Consider the following 25466-nt stretch of genomic DNA (forward strand, 5'->3'; position numbering starts at 1 on the left):
TTTAAGAAACCTTTACATAAGAACGCTTATTTATACTTCAGATCCCATCATCCTAGACATCTCAAGCAAGGTTTGCCATATGGCCAGTTTTTACGTATCAGACGTAACTCTACTTGGAATGTAGATTTTGAGAGGGAGGCTGAGATTCTTGAACAACAACTGATCCAGAGAGGATACCCCCTGGGAGTGGTTCAAAGTGCCAGGGATCGAGCCAGGCAGAGGGATCGAACAGATCTTCTTAAGGATCAACCTCGGGAGACAACACACAGAGTCATCTGGTCAATTGACTATACTCCCTTGGCTTTCAGGATCCAAAGGGTTATTCGGAAGCACTGGAATATAATTAATGACATTCCAGGTTGCCAATCTCCACCAATTACGGCTTTTTGAAGGACCACTAGTATCAGAAATATACTCACTAGATCAGACTGTTTAGATACCTATACACCCCTGCAGGTCACTACAGGTTTTCACCCATGCGGGGGATGTTCGGTTTGCTCTTTAGCAATCCGTACCAAAGAGGTGCATCACCCTATCACTGGTGTATCTACACCACTCAGATTTTTTGCTACCTGCAGGACCAGGGCTATTGTATATGCTGTCATCTGCCCATGTGGGAAATGGTATATTGGTATGACTGAGAGATGTGCACATGTCAGGATTGCTGAACACAGGTCCAGGATTAACTCATGAGTTATGGACGCACCTCTGGTCCGTCATTTTGTTGAATCTCAGCATGTGAGTGATGACATCTGTTTTTTTGTGCTGCATGTATATCAAAGACGTCGTTTCATGTCTGTAGATGTCCATCAGGCACTTTTGCAAATAGAAGCAAAAGCAATATCGTCACCTACCAGAAGCTGGAGCCATCTGGGCTCAACACCTATTTAGATCTGTCCAGCTATCTGTAGAGTACTTTCCCTTGACTCTTTTGACCATTGTATCTTCAGTATTCTCCTATTCTGGAATTTTTGTTTCCATATTAAGGGACAGATACTGCTGACTGCCTGGTATTGATTTAGCTTCACCAATCACCTATCGTAGTCTCCTTTTGACCTTTGTGCATGAGACCTGTGTAGCTGTATGCCTTTGCTATTTCCCATTTTGAGTTATGTTATTCGAGTGCCCCTTTCCATTTCCTTTTTCTCTCCTTTTTACCGATGTTCACACCAGACTTGGTGAGGCTGGGTTGTGAGTTTTGCTACACTAATGCAGGATGCCTTCAGCTTTCCAGGGTTTAGTACTGTGGACTCTGTGCCTTTAATTACCTGGTTTTTTATGGCTTGGTAACCTACGTTAATTGTTTTATTGCTGAGTCATCTATCTGCATGCGCACATGCTTGAAGGTGACATTTATAATGCCACCTCCAGCTGTGGGAAATCTTAGACAGGTATAAATTGGAGAGTTTCTTGCAGATACTGATGCCGGAAAGGACTGCAATACTGTGTTAGTATTGTAGACAGCACCTCGAAGTGTAATCTTACAGCAGTTCCTTATGATGCCACAAAACTTTTCAGGGAGGAAGTCCTAAAGGATGTACTTGTGGAGTCTAGCGATAAGCGCAAGACCATGCCCACAGCAGTGCGTAAATCTGACTGGCCACCTTTTAAGAAAAATTTTCAACAATTTCAGCCCTTTCAAGGTTTCCGGTCCTTTAGGGGCCAGGGCAGAGACAACAGACTACAAAGAGGCTCCTGGGGTCGCCAGCGTGCCTCTTACAAGGGTACAGGTAGTTTCAGACAGCCGGCCACCCAGCCCAAGCCAAAAACCCAGCAATGACTCAGACTTAGTTCAACTAGGAGGCCGTCTAACAAACTTCCTCCCCGCCTGGGTGTCTTCTGTGACAGACAATTGGGTGCTGAAAGTCATCCAGCCCGGTTGCAGAATAGAACTGGACTCCCCCACCCCACCCCCAGGTTTCTACCAACCCCGAGATCCCGCTCTTGGCAAAAACACTCCGAGATGCTACAAGCCATCCATCACCTCATAGAAATCGGGGTGGTAGAACAGGAGGGGAGGGGCGTTTATTCTATTCTGTTCACTGTCCCCAAAAAGGACGGGTCAAGACGGGCGGTGCTGGACTTAAAGGTCTTAAACAAATCGGTCAAGAAGGAGTGTTTTTGTATGGAGACATTAAGGTCGATATCGGAAGGCTTACACCACCTGGACTTCCTAACATCTATCGACCTGAAGGAAGTGTACCTGCACGTACAAATACATCCGGAGAGCAGAAGACTGCTTCGCTTCAAATACGCAGGACGCCATTTCCAGTACGCAGCACTCCCCTTTGGACTTTCAGCTGTGCCCCGGGTGTTCACCAAGGTACTGGCGCCCCTGGTGGCGCATCTTCGCCTGCGCAGGATTCGTCTTTTTGCATATTTAGACGATCTGCTCGTGCAATCACACTCCTTGAACGAAGCAAAACGAGACCTAGTGATGACCATCTTAGAGCTGGAATGCCACGGTTTCTTGATAAACCATCAGAAAAGTCACCTGATGCCAAGCCACCACCTTGGCGTAGTGATCAACACAGTTGAGAACCGCTTGTTCTTTCCATGGGACTGATTCACAACGATCACACAAGAAATAAGGACAATCCTTGCTCTTCCATCAGCACCCCTAGCATCATGGTGGCGACAATAGAGGTGGTTCCTTGGGCGCGTTTTCACCTGCGCCCACTTCAATGGTTTCTGCTTCCATATCAACAGGAGATAGCGCAAAAGAGAAGAGTGTGGCTCTCCCTCCCAACTCAGCTTCAAAAAGCCCTATGCTGGTGGCTCAACCCAGGCAACTTGTTCCAGGGGAGGGAGTTTCTGGACCCTCCGAAAATGCTGGTAACCACAGATGCAAGTGACCGGGGCTGGGGGGTACACTGCCTTCACCTATCGGCACAAGGTCGTTGGAACAAGGATGAAAGACAGCACAGTATCAAGTGGAGGGAGCTTCGGGCCATCCGCTTGGCCCTGGAAGCGTTTCAGACCACAGTTTGGGGCCATCACGTCCTCATAAAGACGGACAATGTCACGGCAAAGGCCCATGTAAATCGTCAGGGGGTGGGGACCTGATCCAGGTCCCTCCATCCAGAGGCCCCTCTACTTTTCTCATGGGCAGAGGGAAACATCAAGTCCTTAACAGCCCATCATCTAAAAGGAAAGTTAAACCGGGTGGCAGACTGGCTCTGCAGAGAGGATCTCCATCCCGGGGAATGGTCTCTGGACCACCTGGTCTTCCAACAAATAACAAAGCGGATGGGCATGCCAGTAATAGACTTATTCGCCACACCAAAGAACACACAACTGGAGAAATTTATGACCAGATTTCCATGCAGGGAAGCGGTGGCAGTAGACACTCTCTCAAGTCCATGGCCAAAGGGCCTGTTGTACGCCTACCCCCCAACACCCTTGCTAGCCAGAGTCCTGCGGAGGGTACATATATTGAAAGCGCGAATGATCCTCATAGCCCCATTTTGGCCCAGAAGGCCGTGGTTCTCAGAGCTGTTACACCTCACAGTGGAACCACCGTGGGAACTCCCGGTCAACAGCCATATCCTGTCTCAAGGGCCTGTGTTAGACCCCAACCCGAGCTGGTTAAGGCTGACCGCCTGGAAACTGAGAGGGGTCTCCTGAACCAGTCCGGGTATTCACAAGGGGTTCTCCGTACTATGTTGGCATCGCGCAGACCATCTACCAACCGTATATACCAGTATACTTGGCGGGCTTTCCTGCGTTGGGCGACAAGCCATTCCATCCCTAGGTGTGCGACCTCACTGAAACACCTTCTGCAATTCTTACACGGTTCTGAAAGCTCTTCAACACACTCCGTTTGAACCCATTTCAACTATTCCAATCAGGGTTTTGTCCTTTAAATTGGCTTTTTTGGTGGTGATTATGTCAGCCAGACGTATATCAGAGCTAAGAGCTTTATCGATTGGGAAATCTTTTTGCTCTCCTCATTTAATCAGTACGTTATGGCTGTCCTGATTCAATTGAGTCGGCTTAAATTGCTGATTATTAATATTTACCTTCCACCGCAAAAAAAGAAATAGCAAATTGGAGTAATATGGTCTGAGCTGGAAAATTATATTGCAGACCTTCTTCTGTCCTTTGCTGATGCTTTTGTGCTGATTGGTGGGGATTTAAATGCCAGGATAGGTCCAGATGATCCTACACTATATGCACAACAGAAGGCTTTTCCCAATAGTTTGGAGAATGATGGGCTTCCTTTTACCCATCTCTCAAGGGACAAAAGTTCTAATTATGCAGGTTTGTGCATGAGCCGCATGACCGTTAACCTTAATTTTGCCATACTGAATGGATCATGCCCCAAAGATTACCCCGCCGAGTTTACTTACTGTACCTTGCAGGTACTAAGATGAGTGTAATTGACTATTTTATTATCTCTAAGAATCTTCTGCCTTATGTGGAAAGCCTAGAGGTCACCCCTAGGTTCAACAGCGATCACTTCCCTATCTCACTATGTCTGAGGTCCCTTTTACACCATCCTCATACAGAGATCTTATATCCCCTAACTATTGAGGCTGGGAGCTCATTCTGTCGAATAAGATGGTCATTACATCTGGAACAGGGGCTCAAAGATCTGATAGTCTCTGACCACTTACAGGATATTCGTGCATCCATCCTAAGCAATGATCTTTCATTTGCCCCTTTAGCGCTTTATAGCACCCTAGTTTCTGAACTTCAACAATTTTTAATCAGTAAGAAACGTGAGCCTTGCAAGCAGCATTGGGTGGGCTCTCAGCACTGGTTTGACTGGGAATGTATCAGTGCCAAAAAAGCTCTTATTACTGTCTATCAGATGTATAAAAGAAATTCTAGCTTGTAGGATGCACAGAATTTGCTTCTCCAAAAAAAGGAATTATAAGTCCTTGCTGGCCCATAAGAAAAAAGAGGCAATAAAAGAGAGCTGGAAGAGGCTCATCCAGGCGGTAAGAACTAGAGACACTGCACTATTTTGGCGCCTAATCAGACACTCCCCTAGATCTGGTCTTAGCTCTTTAAGCTGCCATAGTCATTCTGAAACATGGGAGAAATACTTCCATGATTTATATAAAGATCCAAACGCTGGCTGTGGACTCCCTCCCTATGATATTGAGACCACTCCTTCATGGCCCCCAGTATCGATTTCTGAGAGTCATTCTCTAATTGCTCAGTTAAGTTCTGGCAAGGCTCCTGGGGAAGATCTTATTCCCCCAGAGGCAATTAAAAACAATCCAGATTGGTGGGCTCCAATTTTGGCCTCGCTCTTCACTTATGTAGATAGAACGGGCCGAATTCCTAAAGCATGGAGAACTGCGATCATCGTCCCAATCTTTAAGAAGGGGACGAAGGACAATCCGGCCAATTATAGGCCTATTAGCTTACTTAATATCATTGGCAAGCTTTACGCAAGGCATTTATACAATAAACTACAAGATTGGCTGGATCAAGAAAATCTCCTTGCAGAGGAACAGGCAGGTTTTAGGGAGGGTCGATCCACAATTGACCAATGTCTGGTGTTACAACATCTTATTGAGAAATACTCCTCTCACAGCATGACCTCTTTATACGTAGCCTTTGTTGACCTTAAGGCAGCCTTTGATTCCATTTCACGGGTAAAACTTTGGGAGAAACTGGGGTCCTCTTCCATCGATCGCCACCTGCTGTATCTACTGCAAGCACTATACCTGGATACTTCCCTTAAGGTTCGATCTAATCCTCAAGGACATCTAACAAGAGCGATATTAACTCAGAAGGGTGTTAAGCAGGCTTGCATTCTTGCCCCATTTTTATTCAACTATTATATTAATGCTATGGTGGCTCACATTAACGACCCAGACTTTCACCCTCCTAAACTAGCAAGGAGACATGTATCTCCCTATTTTAGGTTATTGGCTTAGACTAGTTTATCATCCAGCTGGATTAGCCCCTTTAGTTTTACAAGACAATCATCGATTTAGATGGATTCAGACTATTGAGGCTAAAATAACTACACTGGGCCTTTCCTCCTTATTCCTATGTAATGTGGGATATGATCAAGCAAAATCGTTAATTAAACAGCGAATTTTAGATTGTGAGAGACAAACTGATCTTGGTAAGGTCTCAAGATTCTATATCACAGAAGAACGTAGATATTTAGTTTCCTCAATGAATTATCTGACACGGCTCGAAATCCCTAAGTACAGAGCAGCTTTTACCTTAGCTCGTTGTCATAGTCTACCCTCAGCGGTTCTTGAGGGTCGTTATAAGGGGAACCCCTTTTCAGAGAGGCTTTGCCCTTGTGGTTTGGAGCAGATTGAAACCATCGAACATGTTTTATTATTTTGTTTATTTTATGAGGATATCCGTGAAGCATTTATTACACCATTATTAGGTAAATTTCCAGGTTGTCAGAGCCATTTTTATTGTTCTTTGCTACTGTCAGACTCTGAGCTTACAGTTACAAATATTGTTGCTAGATACTGTGCTGCTGCTATTAGTACTCATCGGCGATTGGTTAATAAGGAATTACTGTTGTCTTAACTTTTTCAATTTTAGATATAAATGTATTTTAAGCTCCTTTAATCTTTTACTTAATGTACTGTTTATATTGTACTGGTCTGTGACCGTAACAATAAAGTGACTGACTGACTGATACAAATAGTGGATTTTTTTTTTTTTTAACCCTGGATATAGATCAGGCTACACTCTTAATGTACAGTGTGAACTGAATTGTGTGTGAACTGCTCCCAGATAACTCGCAGGGACTTGAGGGTAAATATGGCCACTATGTGAACGCACCCCTTCCATTCCGGAGGAGATTCAAGTTAAAGGGCTTTAAAAGCCCCATGTGAAAAACTTCCTGGAGAAAGACATGTCAGTTTCATATGGATTCCCCCCACTCCCACCCTGTGACCATGTCAGTCTCACTGACTAAATGGGGAACAGTGAAGAATGCAGGGATAGGGGGAAGCTAATACAGAAAGAGTACTTACACCTTGCAATTAGCAACCGTTACCACCAAGGGTCTAGGCATTACATTGGAGTCTAGCTACAGGGCTGTATGGGCCTTCAGGGGAGAGGACGTCTTCTCTTTCTTTAGCTGGAAGAGGCTCGATTACATTCAAAGCAGAAACGAAGCATCACTTGTGAATGGCGGTAATGCATATTCACCAGGTCAGGGGCAAATTATTAAGTGATCATATTGAAGTGCTTGAAAAGGCATGCACCTGCTCTTGACTGGCAGTTCCAACATACCAAGAACAAATGACCCATACAACTATTTTGATAACAGGTGAGGAGTTGAAACTTGACACCAGTTGGAGTATGCTTCTAAATTATTTACAAAATGATGGTGTGTGTGTGTAAATTTATTCTTAAGTCGATATGTTGGTGATGCAATGTGCATATTAACTCTAAACTCTCAACAAAAAGACCTTTTATTGCACAAAGAAAAAATGAAACGTTAGTAAACTTCTAAAGGTCTTTTTGTTGAGAGTTTATTCTTTTAAAAAAAAAAAAAAACCCTGCTTATTTTACTTACAACACATAGCCTGCTCTTGCTCCAAAGAGCCCTGAGCAGTGTACATGGTTATGTTTATCCTCACAACAAACCTTGTGAGGTAGGTTAGGCAGAGAGGTAAGTAACTGGCCCAGAGTCACCCGGTGAGTTTAATGACTGAGGGGTGATTTGAGCTTGGCCCCCCCGCCCCATTCCTAGTCCAGCACTAACACCATGCTGTCTCCAAATATACAATATGGGAACCACTTTAGAAAATCATGGTATGGGGTCTTCTTCATTCAACCTAATCGGGATCTCAGATTAACTAAGCAGACATAAAAAAACTTGTGAGTGCATGTACATGCACACACCTTAGAGGGAACACTGCCCCTGATTTGTTTTGTGTCTGAATCTGTGCCCCCAAATCACCCCAGATTCGATTTGGATTTGATTCAATTTGAATCGATTCAGACCACTTATAAAGAACCTAGGGGCACCATATTTGGGTGGTGGGTAGGTCCCCATGGGTTCCACTTACCACCCAGATTCCAAGGCATTGGGGCACCTGGTTGATTTTTAATGATTTTTTAAAACTGATTTTGTATATTTCCACCACAGGAAAAAATGGTGATTCAAAGTTGCCCTGTCCTAACTCTAACATCATTTTAAAATGTTGTTTTAAAAATTAAATTTTTTAAAATTAAATTATTGGGGCCGTATTTTGGGCAGTATAGAAGTGTGTTAAATAAATAAATAAAAATAATACATGGATCGCCAGGTTTCATTTTGTTAAAAAAAGCTAAGCTCTACATGACAAACATTGAATCCGCACTCATTTCCTACCAGAGAATCTACTCTCAGAAGAACACCTAAGAAACTACAAAACCCAGTGCCCCATGGGCTTGTCCTTTTAGGAATGGTTGGCACCCTATATGCACTACACCACACCCTGTTCTGGGCCACCATGGTGCCCCCCAAGTGGAGTTATGGGGCTGCTGAAATTCACAGGGACGCACAAAATTTGGGGGGGGGAATAAAATCACCCCTTTCACAAATTTCTTTGAAATCTGGGTGTTAGCAGGCACCCATCAGGGCACTACCACCTGACCCACTCTTCTGCTCCTAAAACCCCTTTTCTGCCTCGAATCTGCCCCAAAGACATGCCAACTTCAAAAATCTTAAAAATCGCCCCTTTTCCAAATTCCTTTGAAATCTGGATGGTAGCTTCCACCCACTGGGCACTCCCCGCTGGAGAGTTATAACTAAGTCTGCTGAAATTCCCATTATTCCTATGGGAAACGGCTTAAAGATGCAAAAACTTCAAACATCATTTAAAAATCACCCCTTTGCCCAATTTCTTTGAAATATGGCTAGTAGTTTCCTTGCAACCACTGGGCACTACCACCCATCACAACCCATGCTGGGCCACCCTGGTGCCCCCCCCCATGTGGATCTATAAGGCTGCTGAAATCCCCATTATTCCCTATGGGGAAAAGCTTAAAGACATGTCAACTTCAAAAATTCTTTAAAAATCACCCCTTTGTCCAATTTCTTTGAAATTTGGATGGTAGTTTCCACCCATTGGGCACTACCACCCACCACACTCTTTTACCCCAGGACCCCCTTTTTTGCCCTGAATCGATTCATAAAATTTGGGTACAAATAGAATCTGGGGTGATTTGGGGGAAGGGAGATTCAGACCCCAAATAAATCAGGGGGGATTCAATTATTGTACAAATCAAAACAATAAAATTTTTTCACATCCTTAGTGCAACATTTTGTTTCCTATAGTGTATTTGCAAATGCCTCTGGGAAGCTCAGCATCTGGGCCAGAAGGCAACAGCTGTCCTCGACTATTCATTTGTGGTATTCAGATAGACTGCTTCTTAACATGGAGGTTCTATTTAGCAGTCATAGTTAATAGCTGGTGACAGACAAATACAGGGAACAGATATGTATTTATGTATTTTAAAGCTGCTGCAGCCACTGCCACCAGCACAACTTTTGGCAGTGAATTCCACAAATTAATTCTGTCATGTGATGAAAGGCTCCTATTGGTCTGTCCCAAATGAATGGTTTCATTGGGTGAACCCACATTCTAGCTTCTACAGGAGAAGGTGAAAGATTCATTCCATCCACTGTGGTATTCATAATTGTACAATGTGACCATAATGATATATACACATTTTCACTTTCACATGAGGCCTTTATTCAGTTTTTAGTATTTGCTGTGTAGGAACATAGCTCAGTATTGTCTACCCAGACTGACAGCGGCTTCTCCAAAAGGAGTCTCTCTCAGCCCTATCTTGGAGATGCTGCCAGGGAGGGAAAGTGGGTCCTTCTACATGCCAGCATGCAGGTGCTCTTCCCAGAGCAGCCCCATCCCCTAAATGGAATATCTTCCAGTGCTCACACATGTAGTCTCCCATTTAAATGCAAACCAGGATGGATCCTGCTTAGCCAAGGGGACAGTTCATGCTTGCTACCACAAGACCAGCTCTCCTTACAGATGCAAACAGAATCACAGATTTCTAGAGTTGGAAGGGACCCTGGAGGTATCCTAATCCACCTTGCTGCTACACTGTCTGCTCTGACGGTGGCAGATTATTCCATTGCTGAACCATAGAATCCAACCTCTGTGAAAATCCCCAGAATAGGAGAGCCCACCACTGTGCAAGGCAGACTGTTCCACTGTTCAGTCACAGAATGTTGGAACTGGAAGGTACCTTAGAGGTCTTGTAGTCCACCCTCTACTCAGAGCCAGAATCCGCTACAACATTCCTAACAGATGGCCATCCAGCCTCCATTTGAAAACCTCCCACAAAGGAGGCCCACCACTGCGCAAGGCAGACTGCTCCAGAGATCTGCCCACCTTCCTATAAAGCCAGTCTTTAATTTCAGCAAAATGTCTGTCCCACCCAATACACCTTTTCAATTTTATTTTTGGCTATGTATTAGCAGAAGGTCTCCATCCCCTGAGACTTCACAAGCAGGAAAATGGGACAGCTGTCTCCAGGCTACCGATTTCCATCACAGGGACAGAGGGAGCGTGTGTGTATGTGTTAGCGTGAAATTAAAAAGCATGACAAATCTTTTCAAAATGGATGAGGCCACCTCATCTGTTTTTAGCAAATGATGCCACTATGTTAAAAAAACAATAATGCACCAGATACTTCCTGGATGCTACCACCACCACCCTGAGCATCTCTCTAACGAAAATGAGCAGCGCTGAACACCTTGGCAGGATGAGGCCAGGGCCAAGAGCTGCCTTGCTTCCTTGTCCAATTGGAGGCGGCGAGACCTCGAGAGAGGGGGCCTTTATTTCCCCACCCCACCTCCCTCCCCTCACACAGCGCCTCCCTCCCCATCCCCAGCACACAAAAGCAAAGCAATTAAGCTGTCTTAAGTGGGTTTAAGCTTCAGCCACATTGCAGCTGGGAGAGGGGAAATGACAAGAAAGAAAAATACCTTGGAGGCAACGCAGCACATCAGCTGAGCCACGAAAGACTAGGCAGAGGGGCATCGCCAGACAGCAAGCTCTCCAGAAACGGAAAAGACATCTTTGCTCGTGAAGGCCGAGTCGTGCCGGGTGCGGCATGATGCGGCTCCACAACCCAGCCCTGCGTTGCTTTGATGCCCCGCAGATGAAACTATCCGGCATCTTACGGAAAGCCTCCTAGACCAGGGCACGATGCCCCACAGGAATTTAGCCGGGATATTCTGAGTGACAGCAGCAAGGAGACACTTGCATGCCGTGAGTAGTGGTTGATTATAATGCACCCCCCAGGCTTCTGGGTGGTTGGGGAGGGCAGCATGGCGATGCTTGTGGCTTTGCAGGGAGGAGTGTGTTTTTTCATTCTGCACAAGCGGTGGGATTTCTGTGCCCCTGCAACCCCATGGATTTCCAGGGGGTGTGGGGATGCAAGGGTCGGCAGCCACACCTCTGTGGAGAACAGTTGCACACGCTGGGCAGGATTCTGAGCCAAGGGAAGGACCACTAGACCCTGTGGGCTGGAGACGAGGCTAACCCGGCACAGGCTGAGCTGTCAGGCTTTCTGTGTCCCACTGCTGGGAATCTCTAATGTTGCACCTTCCATCAAAATCTCAGTCTTCCTGCAAGGAGTTACAGCACTGAGGAACCTAGGCCATGTTTTGCCAGCACACAGAACTTTGCATCTTATGCCACCCGCCCAGGTCAATTGCCCAAAAGCTCCCAGCGTATGTTAGCTCAGCCATGCCAAAAAACAGCCATGCCAGGTAGGCCATTGCTTTTATGAGAAAACAGAACAGTGATTGCTTTTATGAGAAAACAAAATATTTGTATATAACTGCATTTCATTTAAGGAATTGCCCAGTGGAAGTGGGGCTATGGAATCATCATCCCACATCTTTATATCCTGTAATTATTATAAGGATATCCGAGCCAGTTTCCTGTGCTCTGTTCATACCCAGGGAATTCTGATGGTGTGTTTGGGTAGGTGGGTAGGTAATCAGTGGCTACTTATCTGGTTTTTATCTTTTTATGAATTTTAAATGTGTTATATTTTAATTCTGTACATCACCTAGAGCGATTAATATAATATAATATAATATAATATAATATAATATAATATAATATAATTCTGTACATCACCTAGATATATACTAGATATATACTAGGTGATATATAAATTCAATCAATCAATCAATCAATCAATCAGGATGCTGGACTAGATAGGCCTTGGCCCTGATCCATATGTTCAGAGAGAGATGGAAGATTATAACACAACAGTTATTGAAAATACAACTAAGATTCTTGTGGCAGCTATTAGAACAAGGTCAGAGATATTGGGAGAAGCCAAGTTCTATTAATTTTTTTTTAAAAAACAAATGAAATAAAAGTGGGCAATGTGAGGATAGAATCGAGGATGATTACCTCTTACTCTCTCCATCGTGTGGGTTTCCATAGCACCACGTTTCACTCTGCTCATCTTCCCAAGTCAACCTGGAGGATTTCAAAAGTTAATTTTGCACTTGAGGCATATACAGTTTGCTGCAGTTTCCAGCTTACGTTTTCTCCCGTAGGCTGCACAACTGTTTATGAGGGCACAAGAAATTCCCTCCAGTTTCCTTTTTGTGGTGTGATTTAATCCATGTGCAAATGTGCTGGCATGCATAAGGTGACTCTAGGGCAAGAAAGAAAGAAAGAAAGAAAGAAAGAAAGAAAGAAAGAAAGAAAGAAAGAAAGAAAGAAAGAAAGAAAGAAAGAAGTGAGAACTGAAAATGGTGGCCAAGGGTTGCTGACATGGTAGTCTCAACTAAGTCCATAAAACAGGAAAAGTGGCAGGTTTCTAAAGCATCTATTGGGCTACTCTGCCTCACCTCGCCTCATGAAAAGGCCACCTCTGCCCTCGGGAGGCATTTCAATTTCCATGATGTTATGCCATCTTACTGCTACCTCTCCTTTCTCCTATATGGGAGAGAAAAAACCTCTAGGATGTCACATGGCCCCTTCTACCTTTGGCACATCAAATGAGGTTAGAAACCTAGGAAGCTGCCTTATGAGTCAGACTCTTGATCCATCTCGCTCAGTGTTGTCTAACACTAACTGGCAGTGACTCTCAGGTGGGAATCTTTCTCAGCCCTATCTGGAGATGCTGCCCAGGACTGAACCTGGTTTTGTGGCTTGTACCAAAGTGCACAAAGGATCAGCAGAGCAGAGGACTACACGATGCTAATGTATGGAATACATCAATACACTATGATGTTCCCTGCTAACTGAGCAAAGAGGCACCTTTTAAAAGTGGTGATTCTCTTTACTGAGCAGAGGGGAGAGCAACTGGCCCTATCCATCCCAAGCACAGCATCCCTCCAGTGGCTACTGCTGGTGTCTATCTTATGTTTCTTTGGGGACAGGGTAGCTATATAAATGTATTTACTTATATCTATGTAATCTACTTTGGGAACTTTGGTTGAAAAGCAGTATATAAATATTTGCCATATTTGTAGCATTTCATTTCATGACGTATTTTAATGTTTTTATTTAGATTGAGATTGTTTTTATCTGTTTTATGAGTTTTTAACCATTTTGAATTGTTTTCACATTTGTTATGTTTTAACTTTGTACATCGCCTAGAGATGTCTATATCAGGCAGTATAGAAATATGACAGACAGACAGATAGATAGATAGTTAAATGTTGAACTTCTTGCATCCTCTGTTCCAGACCAAGATTAACAGCAAGTTAACCTTCCTGTGCTGCCCACTTCCCAAGACAGAGCACAATGGGGACGACTGAAGCCACGCTGCGCATGGAGAATGTGGATGTGAAGGAGGAGTGGCAGGATGAAGACTTCCCCAGGTTGGTTCCTTCCTCCAGGTGGAGGGCAGAGAAATGAAAGTCCAGTCTCTTGGTCCATCTAGTTCAGTGCTGTCGAACACTAACTGGCAGCGGATCTTCAGAGTGTCTTCCGGTCTGTCAAAAGTGTTCCAGGGCTGAAAGGAGGAGGGTAGGGTTGGTGGTCATTCTTGCTAAGAATCCCCCTGCTAACTGAACAAAGAGGCACATTTTTAAAATGGTAATTCTCTTTATTGAGCAGGGGAAGAGGAACTGGCCCTATTCATCCCCAGCACAGCATCCCTCCAGTGGCTGTTGCTGGGGTCTGTCTTATGTTTCTTTTAAAGATTGTGAGCCCTTTGGGGACAGGGAGCCATCTATATATATCATTCTCTTAGGCATACTTGTGGCTAATCCCATGTGTGGCAGCTCTCGCAAGAGTTTGCAAGCAGAAGCACCTGACTGAGCAGTGGGGATTCCATATGAGGATAGGGAGGAGGAGACTGTGATGGTTAAGATCAGTTTGAATGCAACTGTTACTGGCTGGAAGATGTTCTTAGAGGAGATGAATCTATGTATATCTATATAAAAGGATAGTGGGTAAGGGTCTGCAAAGAGAGGGGTCATGAGGGAGGAAAGAGCCCCTCAGGAGAAGGAGGCTGCTATTGTGTGAATTAGATGAGGAAACAAGATGAACAAGAACTGTTAACTCAGGAAGGGGGAGGGAGAGAGAGAGAGAAGGAGGGAGGGTAGAAAGACGGGGGAAGGGCAAGTGGAGGAGAGAGAAAGAGAGAAAAAGAGGGGAGGGGAAGAGAGAAAGAAGGAAGGAAGGGTGAGGGACGGGCCCAGTCAACCACTGCTGCTGTTTGGAACTACTGAGGCCTTTGGTGGAGGGAGGCAGGCAGGCAAAGGATGGGCCTGGGCCTGTCAGTGGCCTGAGGGGAACGAATGTCCATGGTGGTGGTGGCAGCGAGGAAGGGCCCAGTCAACCGCTGCTGCAGCTACTCCTGTGGGCAGAAGCAGGGCTCGGGTGAGGTCTCTGGGGACAGGGGGCTGCATCTTGGTCAATGGGCACCAGCAACGCTGCAGCTGCGACCAAGAGGGGTGAGGGGAATGGAAGCAATGGGATGGAGGAGAAGGAGCAGTAGCAGGAATGTGGCTCAGGTGAGGGTGGGGAGATCTCTGAGGGGAGGGGGGCTGTGGCAGGGGGTGAGGGGAGCAATCAAGTACTAGCGTGCAGATGCTCTGCACAGGTTCAGCTAGTTTTATTTATTTATTTTATTTATTTCCATTTTGGGAACTCTTGTTAAAAAGTAGTATACAAATATCCATTGTATTTGTAAGAACAGGGGAGTAGTTAGCTTGGTGGGGGCTGTGGAACAAAGTCCGACCAGCAGCTCCCCTGCCCCGAGTGTTCCTCTGCCCCCTGGGTATTCCTGTGACAGCCCTGGACAGAGTTTGATTTCACCTGTCAACGGCTGGTGGAATCGCTGAAAGGGAGTTCCCTTACCTTTCCAGGGAAAGATGCTCCCTTTCAGTGATTTCACCAACCACTGACAGAGGAAATTAAACTCTGTCCAAGGGTGTCACAGCCCTGTTCTTGGCACTGACCCCACCCCCTTGCATCTGACATCAGATGCTGGGGAGTGGCCAATGCCCAAAGAAGAGTCAATCCCTTCCCAGCCAGCGTGAAATGCTGGCTGGAGAGAAGAGGGTGTGCCTCGTGCTCCCAGCTGGCAAATGCTTTCCTAACTGGCTGGGTGCAGGAGTGGGCAAGGGGGTGCCCTGGCCAAGGGTGAGCTTTGAGAGGCCCCCAGACCCTTGGGGCCTGGGGACAATTGTCCCTCCTCGCTCAATGATCACTATGCCCCTGCATAAGAATAAACTTGAAACAGTTGCTTTGGAGTCATGTCAACTGGATCCAGTCTATTAGAATAACAGAATCATAGAGTTGGAAGAGATCTTGGAGGTCTTCCCATCTAGCTGCCTTCAGTACCGGAAACTGCTGTATATTATTTATCGAGCATCCGAGGCTGTCCTTTCATTAGGCACACTGAGATAGTCACCTCAGGTGTGGATTGCTGGGGCGCCAGATACCCTCATTGCTGCCATCAAAGCAGCTCTTTGGGACTGATCCGACCCTGGCAAGCTTTGCAAGGAGTGCCTCTCCTCACATGCCCTACAAGAAACACCAGGAGGAAAGAGGAGGCTGCTGAGAGTCTTTCCTTCTTGCTGTCCCTTGTGCTACTTTCAAAGCTCACAAGGGTCCATTTTGAAAGGAGGCTGGACTCAACCAAGGACACAGGGCCAAGGCAGCATCTGGCACCTTGCCCTAAACACCCCATACCTTGGGCCACTTTGGTAACCTCATCCGTGCAGGTGGCAGTTTGCAAAGAATAAGAAGAAATCTCTGCCCTGAAGGGCTCACAAACACTTTTTTTAAAAAGGCACAAGGTAGAGAACAGAGGAGGGGTTGCGAAATGGATGCGGGAAGAACTAGGAAAGAATATGCAGCTAGTTCATGTACATGGACTTAGGCTTCATTACAGGATTTGTTTAAAACATTTCTATCCCACCCCTCCAGCACACCAGGGCACAGGGCAGCTTACAGAAAGAGAATAAAAGCATGAAACACACAATAATAAACAAAAGACAATAAAACACAAGAAACCATCATAAAATACAATAAAAGACAGAAGCAGATATTATAAGCTATGCAGAAGATAAACAGCTATCAGGATTAAAAGTGATTAACACTGGAAACCCAATTATAGCCAGTTTTTAAAAGCTTCTTTTGAAAGGAGGGTTTTAAAGTTCTTTTAAAATCGAATCAAGAAAGGAGACTGACGAAGCCCATTCCAAAGATGGGGGAGTGGGCACTATTTTAAAAGCCCTTTCCCTGACCCCCACCCACCAGATTTGTGTGGGCCTGAGAGAAAGGCTTGATGGGGCAATCTGAGCCCCCTGGCAGATTCAGATGGGTGGGTGTGGAATATGGTGACTAGTGGGGTTGAGCCAGAGGTCCAAGGTGAGTTTTGAGAAAAGATATGAGAAAAATGAGAGGGGGGGGGGACATCACATTCTGGAGAATGCTTCAAGCGTAAGGGGAAACAAGGGGAAAGCAGCAGGATTTTCACTATTATTTGTTTTTGTGTGTCCTGAAATGTCCATGAGGAGCAGATTTACCTAAGCTTCGGTTCCCAGATGTGGCTAGAATACAATATCCATCAATCCCAACCACAATGCCCATCATCCCATCAGTCCCTGGCCATTTTAGCTGGGGATCATGGGAGTTGTACTTCAACACCACCTTGGGACCCAAGCTTGGAAACCTCTGATGGAGGGAATGCTAGTTCTACAGGTTATATCTCTAATTCACATTTAAAGAGCACCTTCCTTATGAGGCAAGGCGACAGCATCTGCAGCTTTCTTAGTTTGGAAAAGAGGCAACTAAGGGGAGATATGATTGAGGTGTATAAAATGATACATGGTGTAGAACGAGTGGTCAGAGAGGAATGTTTCTCCCTTTCTTACAACATTAGAACCAGAGGTCATCCTGTGAAACAGATGGGATCAACAAAAGGAAGTACTTTTTCACACAGCACATCATTAATCTATGGAATTCTCTGCCACAAGATGTGGTGACGGCCATAGCTTGGATGGCTTTAAAGGTGCTTGGACAGATTCATGGAGGACAGGTCTATCAATGGCTACTGGTCCTGATGGCTATTGGCCATCTCCAGCCTCAGAGGCAAGATGCCTCTAAATACCAGTTGCAGAAGAGCAACAGCAGGAGGGCCTGCCCTCAGCTCCTCACAGGGCTGGGAGAAGACTCCTGCCTGAAAACTGGGACAGCCACTTCCAGTCTTTGTAGACAATATTGAGCAAGATGGACCAGTGGCACGACTCATCAGTTATAGCCATAGGGTAGTGGCTGAGCATGTATTGTGCTTGCAGAAGACCCCAGGTTCAATCCCTAGAGCTCTGCCAGATGGCAATTTTACTTTGGAAGGGCAGGTGTGCAATCACATAATTGTCCAACTTTATGTCAAAGTCCCTGCGAGCTATTGGGGAGCACTCCATACACGATTCGGGTTTTTCATTGTGCACTGGAGCTTAGCCTGGTTTATAAATGTACGGAGTTAAAAATCCACATTTTGCATCGGGTTTGGGGGCAAATTCAAAATATCCAATATGCCCTGTAACTTGCAGCACCTTACCCCCTTAATCCCATGATAAAGCCTGCTGTCTGGGAAAGGCCCTGGCAGCATCTCCAGGTAGGGATGCGAAGGGCTGCGGCCTAAAACCTTGGACTTGGAGAGCTGCTGCCAGTCAGAGTAAACAATACTGAGCTAAACAGGCCAAGGGATTGACTCAGCAGAAGGCAGTTTCATATGTACAGTGTGGAACTTTTCAAGTAGCTCATCAGGTTAGCACCTACTCATCCCATTAAAAGACCCTTTTTAGACAAGAATTTCACTTCTATGCTGCCTGTCAGGAAGCTCGCTGGTGTGGTGAACTGTTTTGTGTTGCGTTCTCCACTTTCTGTTGAATGTCTCTCTTTTAATCTCTTTTAGCTCTTGTGGTGCGCTTGACTGGACATTCATTGCCTTGGGCATTTTTAATGGGAAGGCGGCATATACATTTCAAAAAAATAAATCTATTGTACTACGCAGGCACTGTGAAGAATGCTATTATTGACTGGCACTAGGCAGAGCCGGCTTGCCTCAAAGATGGCCCAGCCGTGCAAAGGAGTCGCTTGTCAGCTGGAGCGAGAGGCCTCCGGAGTGTCACAGGGATTCTGTGTCCCTAGGACAGTGGGCTCCCTGTCTCGTTCCAGCTGCCGGAGTGCAAGACTCAGGAGCAGATGGAACCATCCAGGCGAGGTGGCCTCCCGTCTTCCTTGCCACTGGATCATTAGCTTCACACTCTGTCTATGAAGGTTGCAGCTGCAGTGGGGAATCTAAGAGCCTCTGTCTGCAGCCCTGGTAGGGGATGGCCCCTCGCTCAGGGGCCTGTTTTGCATGCAGAAGATTCCAAGTTCAATCCTTGATATATCCCATGCAGAACTGAAGGGACTCTCTCTCTCTCTCTCTCTGCCTAGAAAATCGCTCTCAGAGGAGCCAGTCCTGGACTGACCAGTGGTCAGATTCTGTGTTAAGGCAGCTTCATATATGCATGCTCTCTCTCTTTCTCTCTCTCTCACACACAAACACACTTCTTTTATCCAAAGAGGCTGGAGCTCAGTGCTAGAGTTTGTGCTTTGCATGTGGAAGGCTCTAGGAGCCTTTGCAGACTGCCAGCTTTATTGCAGGAGGAAGTAGTCTAACATCAGATGACTTAGGGCAAGAGTAGTCAAAGTGGGAATAAATGGAAATAAACATTTTTCAGGCATAATTCGGAGTCAAGCTGAGGACCAGGTGCCAAATTTGCACAAGATTGACAGGGATTTTTTTTTTAAGTAAAGCACCCCTCTTGTCTAAAGGTTTTATTAAAAATCAAACAATTGACCCATCAGCTTCAAATTTAATACACAGAGTTCCACTATCCTGTGCCTCAACTGTGCCTGGTATCAGAGCTCAATGGCCAGCTCTTCCCAACTTATGATTCCCCCCCCCAATTTTCCATTGACCTCTATCTTTAAAAACCTTGTAGCTGGCTATAGAGACATGTGTCAACCTTGCACAAGGCCCACAGCAAATTAATTTTTTTTTTAATGAATCAGGCTTTTCAGGAAGGAAGGGTTTTTTAAATTAAAGAGAGAGAAAAGAAACGAACAGAAGTTGACTCCAGGGCACAGGAAACAAGTCTGCCCAGAGTGTTATCATGTCAGCAAACACTCGGCAAAGTCACACCTCCATCTCATCTTGATCTGCGGGGCCTCTCCACACATCAGAATCATACTCTGCAGAATGACAGAGTATCCCAGGAAAATATTTAAGAAAGTGCAACTATTCTTGGACACAGATATTCTGAGTTAAGCTCCATTCATAATGATCAAACCTGAATAATTCCACTTGCCATATAAACAGTCCCTTGCTGTCTCAGTACTGAATTCGGGCTAAATTCCGCCCTCATATGCATGTACCCCAAGCTTCAGTGTGCAAAAGCACTGTAAAAACTCAGTGCAGAAAAGCTTCAATTCTCAACATCTCCCGACAGATAGGAGGACTAGGTGGAAGAGCTGCTGCCAGTCAGAGGAGATCAACTAGGCTAGAGAGACCAAGGGTCTGGCTCAGTAGATGGCACCTTCATTTAAAGTTATGCCTTTGCTTTAGCTGGAGGGCTGTAAATCAATGGTGCAGCCACTGATTTGGATACAGAAGGTTCAAGGCTCCAGCAGCATCAGTTAAAAAGCTAGCAGAACTGGAAGAGACAATGTCACTCAGAGCAGATAGCTTTGGGATACGATAGGTGAACTCTATTCTGCGCTAGTCAAATCTCCCTTGGAATTCTGGAAGTTTTGACCAGCTTCCAGTTTGGGGCATCTCATTTTAAAGAGGACATTGATAACTGTCTGGAATGTGTTTGGAGGTTGTCAGCAGCGTAGGGAGGCTAGCGGCAGCCCATGTGCGGCCACCGCCCCCTGGCCCCACGCCCCGCATCAGACATCAGACACGGGGGCCTGATGTCAGACATAGGGGACACGGCCTCCCTCCCAAATGGGGCCACACAGCCCCATTTAGGAGAGAGATTGGGCAGCGTGGGCCGGAGCGACTCTCCCTGCCTTAAAGGCAGGGAGAGCAATTCCGGCCATGCTGCCAATGCAGCGAGGGCCGATCTCTCTCCTAAATGGGGCTGCATGGCCCCGTTTGGGAGGGAGATCGATTGGCCCCGCCATGTTGGCAGCGAGATTAGGAAAGTACTCTGGCCATGCTGCCAACGCAACGCGGGCAGATTTTGGCTCCAAGCGGGGCCATGCGGCCCTGTTTGGGACCAAAATAACACCCCCCGCCCCGCATCTGGCGTCAGACACGGGGGGCTTGTCTGGGGATGTACCTGTGGCTCCTGATTGGTGGAGGCCCGGGTTCTTTGAACCTGTTCACCCAATGGGTGGCTCCGGCCCTGGAGGTTGGGGAGGGCTCTGGAAACCATGTTTTGTGCAGAACACTTGGAGGAGCTGGGTATCTTTTGCCTAGGGGAGAAAAGACTAAGGGGAAGTATGTTACCAAAATATCTGAAGGGCTGGCAGATAGAAAGAGCAGCAAAATTCTCTGTAGCTACTGAGGACTAGAACCAATGGGTTGAAATGACAATGAGGCCTATTCAGGCTAGACATTAAGAAGCATTTCCTGATTGCAAGAGCTGTGGGGCAGTGGAACAGCCTCCCTCTTACAGTGGTGGGCTCTCCTTTGCTGGAAGTTTTCAGGCAGAGGGTGGGTGGCTGCCTGTCAGGGATGTTGTAGCTGATTCCTGCACTGAACCAAGGGTTGGACTAGAAGACCTCTAAGGTCCCTTCCAATGCTTTCTATGAATCCTTTGATTCAGCAGAAGGCTGGCTATGCTGAGACCATAGCTCAGTAGTAGGGAAGCATATGCTTTGCATGCAACTTGAAGTCCATGGGTACCCATGGATGGTGATGCAGGAACAAGTTGGATCTGATGGTTACCGCCTTACAGACTCCCTCACTTCTGCACCTTGGCATACCTCTGTGCAATGCAGTTTTGTATCTTCCTGTTTTCTACCTCTTCTGGTTCTCTCTACTTTTAAAAGTACCAAGGGTACTTTATTTCACTCTGGGGCCTCTTGCCGACAGCAAAAATAAAATTAAAAATCAAGAAAAATAAAGGATGCACCATATTTGATTATGTTTTTGGGGAGGTACCTTGAATCATATATTTAATTTCCCATGGACCACCCAGACCTAAGCCATGGACCCTAGGCTTAGCAAGTGGCAAAATTTTAAAATGCATTGCTTTCACAAACACATTTTTTAATCTTCGCAAAGAGATAATAAGGAACACATCCTGGTAGCAAAGGGCAGGAGCTCTTCTGAAATGAGATCGGAATAAACACGAATAGATCAAGCTGCTTGTTGCTTTGTGGCAGGCGGGCTACAGATGTTCAGCAGTTTAACTAAACGAAGCCGTTGACTTTAGCACTAACTTGCTTCCTTTGGCTGTGCTAAGTTCTCTATTCTTGTGGTGTTAGTTTTGTTCTCAGTACAGGTTGATATGGGGTGAGGGTTTGGGGGCTAGTGATCACCTGTCATTAAAGTTGGGAAGGACTTTAGAGGTCCTCTGCTTGGCGCAGAAAACTGCTAAAGCATCTCTGACAGGTGGCTGTCCAGCTTCTCAGCGTTCATTGGGGTTTTATATTGTATGGAATTTGTGCTGTAGTTTCTACCATGGATGAATGGTGATCAGAGATAGGCTGATCTCTGAGCCTCTGTGTTACCCAGCTGTAAAATGGAAACAAATACAATATCTTCCAGAGGTGCCCTCAAAATATAAATGCATAATACATTTGTATATGCATCAGGTTCCTGACTTCCCTTGTGTGCCGTGCCTTAATTCCCTTGCTTGTGTCAACCAGAGTGATCTGCTTTTGCATGCCTTTAATTGGTGTTTTCTATTTATGGCTCACTTGTAGACCACATGGTGTTGGCTGTGTCCACCGGGTGCATCTATGAGTACCTTAGTTTTGTCTAGAAAAGGGTGTTGAGCTTTGCAGTTTGAACCTGTGGTGCAGTTATGGCTGGAGACTCAAGAAGGTATATTTTCTGTCTAAACAGAAAAGGAAATCTCCTCCCCACCCACTCCCCTGAAAGGACACTCCCTTGCCATTGTGAAATGCTGCATAGAAAGGTGAGAACGAAGCTGCCTATAACAAATCAGACCATTGGTCCATCTACCTCAGTATTGTCTACACTGATTGGCAATGGCTCTCCAAGTTTTCAGGCAGGGGTCTTTCTCAGCCCTACTAGGAGATGCTACCAGGGAGTGAACCTGGGATGTTCCTCCTGCAAAACACAGGCTCTGCCACTATGGGCTTTCCTCACAAATGAAAATTGGAAACTGCCACCTTCTGAATCTGACCCTTGGTCCACGGAGCCAAGTATTGTCTACTCTGGCTGGCAGCAGCTCTCCAGGGCTTCAGGCAGGAGTCTTTCCCAGCCCTATCAGAAGATGCTGCCAGGGATTGAATTGAACCTGCACGAGAAGCAGATGCTCTGCCACTAAGCTATGATCCTGTCCCCAAAAGCTGTTGTGATTGCAGGTCCTGGTTTTCTGCCATGTAATGTCTTGAAAGGTTCCTGGGTGAGAGTCAGAGTTCACTAGTTGAAGATGTGTGATCAAGGGGGAAGTAGAATACACAAAATCTGAACCCCTTATTTCTGCTCCAAATATCTGAATCCACCTAATTTAAAAGTTAGGATTCTTTTAAGCCAATTAAGTGTGGATACACACATCCCGGTAGTAATTAAATTGGCAGGCTGCATTTGAAGCTGGAAAATAATGTAAGTAAAAGAATTACCCTTATGTTTTTAAAAAATGCAAAGCCCAGATATGTTTGCCTGTATATCAAAGCCTTCCAGCTGACGTTAGCTTAACAGATTTCACCCCATCTGGCTGAAATAGTTGTGCAGAGGCAGAGCCCAGCTGGTGGAGGTGAATGGAGCAGTTTTGAAAAGCAGGGGGCGGAGAGCAATTAATATGCCCCAGGCTCAGTGGGAATCACTTGGGGAGATAATTCCATTTCCCCCAGCTGCAGAGATGCAAGAGAGATCTACAGAAGCGTGTGGTGCAGGTCTGAGTCTGCAAAACCGAGAATGAGAATGAGCCGAGACCGAACACACACACACACACGCACGCAATGAGGAAACGATAACCCTCTCCATGAAAGCTTAGCCCTCTTTCTGCCTATGGGCTGTCTCAGCTGCCCATGAGATGTCAGCCCTACTGTTTATGATGCTCTATTGATGCTCAAGGGCTAGGATGCAGGGAGCATGCTCAGTCAGCTGCCAGCTCATCACTGGCAAGAGGGGAAGCAGGTACCTTATACGGCAGGGCTCGAGCGTCATATGACCAGTGCAATCCAAAATGGTGACACATGACCTCCCCTCCTCATCAGCTGTGTTGATTCAGGAAACTCCAGAGAAGAAATAATCCTATATATTTATACGCACGCACACATGCACACCCCAGATCAAAGAGAGGGACGCTGTTGAAGCTTCGAGACCAGAAATTAGGAATTTGTTCATTTTCCCCAAGAAGGTAAGGAAAGAGCTCTTCTCCGGATGTTATATTTTTAATACATGCTGATGTTGCTAATCTCCCCTTATACAGAATGATGGCTCTGTGCCATACTGCAAGATGTATTTTATTACCCAGATGAGCTCTTGATGTTGTAAGATAGAGGTCAGAGCAGCCTACTAGGCCCCATAAAAACAAGCTATTAATGTGTATTGGGGGGGGGGTGCTCCCCTCTCCTGCTTTGCAAAAGTTTCAGGTAGCTAAAAAACAGCAGCTTCTTAACAGATGTGCCTTTGATCAAGCATATACCTTCCACAATGTACAAGCTCTGACTCAGAAGGGGAGTGGGGGATTATCTCTAGATCCCCAGTAATTATACAGCTTCTTTTACTTTTGGTGGTGCAAAAGCATGTCACAAGGGGGACAGAGGCTGAGTGGTGCTATGCCTTTTCAGAACAGTTAGAATTTTGCACTAGCTTTGAGTTTTGATTTTATTTCAAATAAACTGTGTATGAGAGCACAGAGGGAAGGCTGGTAGGGACACAGAGACATAGGAAGCTGCCTTATACCAAGACAGACCACTAGTCCAACTAACTCAGCCTTGTCTACACAGACTGGCAGCAGCTTCTCCAAGGTTGCAGGCAAGGATCTCTCTCAGCCCTATCTTGGGGATGCCAGGGAAGGAACTTGGAACCTAGATGCTCTTCCCAGAGCAGCCCCATTCCCTAAGGGGAATGTCTAACAGTGCTCAAACACATCTCCCATTCAAATGCAAACCAGGGTAGACCCTGATTAGCAAAGGGGACAATTCATGCTTGCTACCCAAGACCAGTTCTCCTCCCTTAGACCAGCTCTCCTCCTCCCTATAGGGTTTCATGGCTGAGTGGGGACTGGAATTCCCCACCCCCCTCTCCCCCAGTCTATGTCTAATACTCCATATTCTAAATCATACTAACTCTCCAATACAACAGCCCATGGTGGCGAGTAGCCTATGATGATATAGAACTATGGCTGTGATTGAGTGCATTTCTAGGCTAGCTGTTGAACTCTGGCACAGAGCTGAAAGCAGGTTAATTTGGGCAACCCCATGGTTCGCTTTGAACAGTCATGATAGTTGAAATGGCCACATTTCCCCAAGACAAACATGCAAGTGGAAAATGTGGAAAGGTTAAGAACAGGGTTCTAATGACAGGGGGAAACGTACAAGGCCCCCTAATGAAACGCACATGTTCCAAATGCCAACAACCCCCCGCCCACACACACACACTAGCCAATTTCTATAGCCTTCTATTTCTGTTTTCATTGCCTGGACTTCTAAGCATCATAGTGTCATCAGCAACTGATGGAATTGATTTGTATTTTGTTCAACATTTCTATACTCACATTGAAAAAGTAAACCTTTTAAATCACTTGTTTTCCCCTGTGTTGGAGCTCATCAGAGAGGGTTGTGCACTGAGCATGTTTGAGACAGGATTGG

General features: G+C 45.8%; 1 protein-coding gene across 2 annotated transcripts in view; it reads left to right on the top strand.

The window, feature by feature from the left end:
* The first annotated feature begins 10707 nt into the window (after positions 1-10707).
* The window catches only part of ATCAY (ATCAY kinesin light chain interacting caytaxin), a 77015-nt gene continuing 62256 nt past the window's right edge, over positions 10708-25466 (top strand). The window contains exons 1-2 of one of the 2 annotated variants that reach the window (XM_053296504.1): positions 10708-11231; positions 13682-13816. In XM_053296504.1, coding sequence (XP_053152479.1) covers positions 13740-13816 — 77 coding nt within the window. In that variant the 5' untranslated portion in view covers positions 10708-11231; positions 13682-13739. The remainder of the gene's footprint in view (positions 11232-13681; positions 13817-25466) is intronic. The other variant, XM_053296503.1, reaches the window with a different exon arrangement.

Source organism: Hemicordylus capensis, chromosome 2, assembly GCF_027244095.1.
Source record: "Hemicordylus capensis ecotype Gifberg chromosome 2, rHemCap1.1.pri, whole genome shotgun sequence".
In the NCBI taxonomy this organism is placed as follows: Eukaryota; Metazoa; Chordata; class Lepidosauria; order Squamata; family Cordylidae; genus Hemicordylus; species Hemicordylus capensis.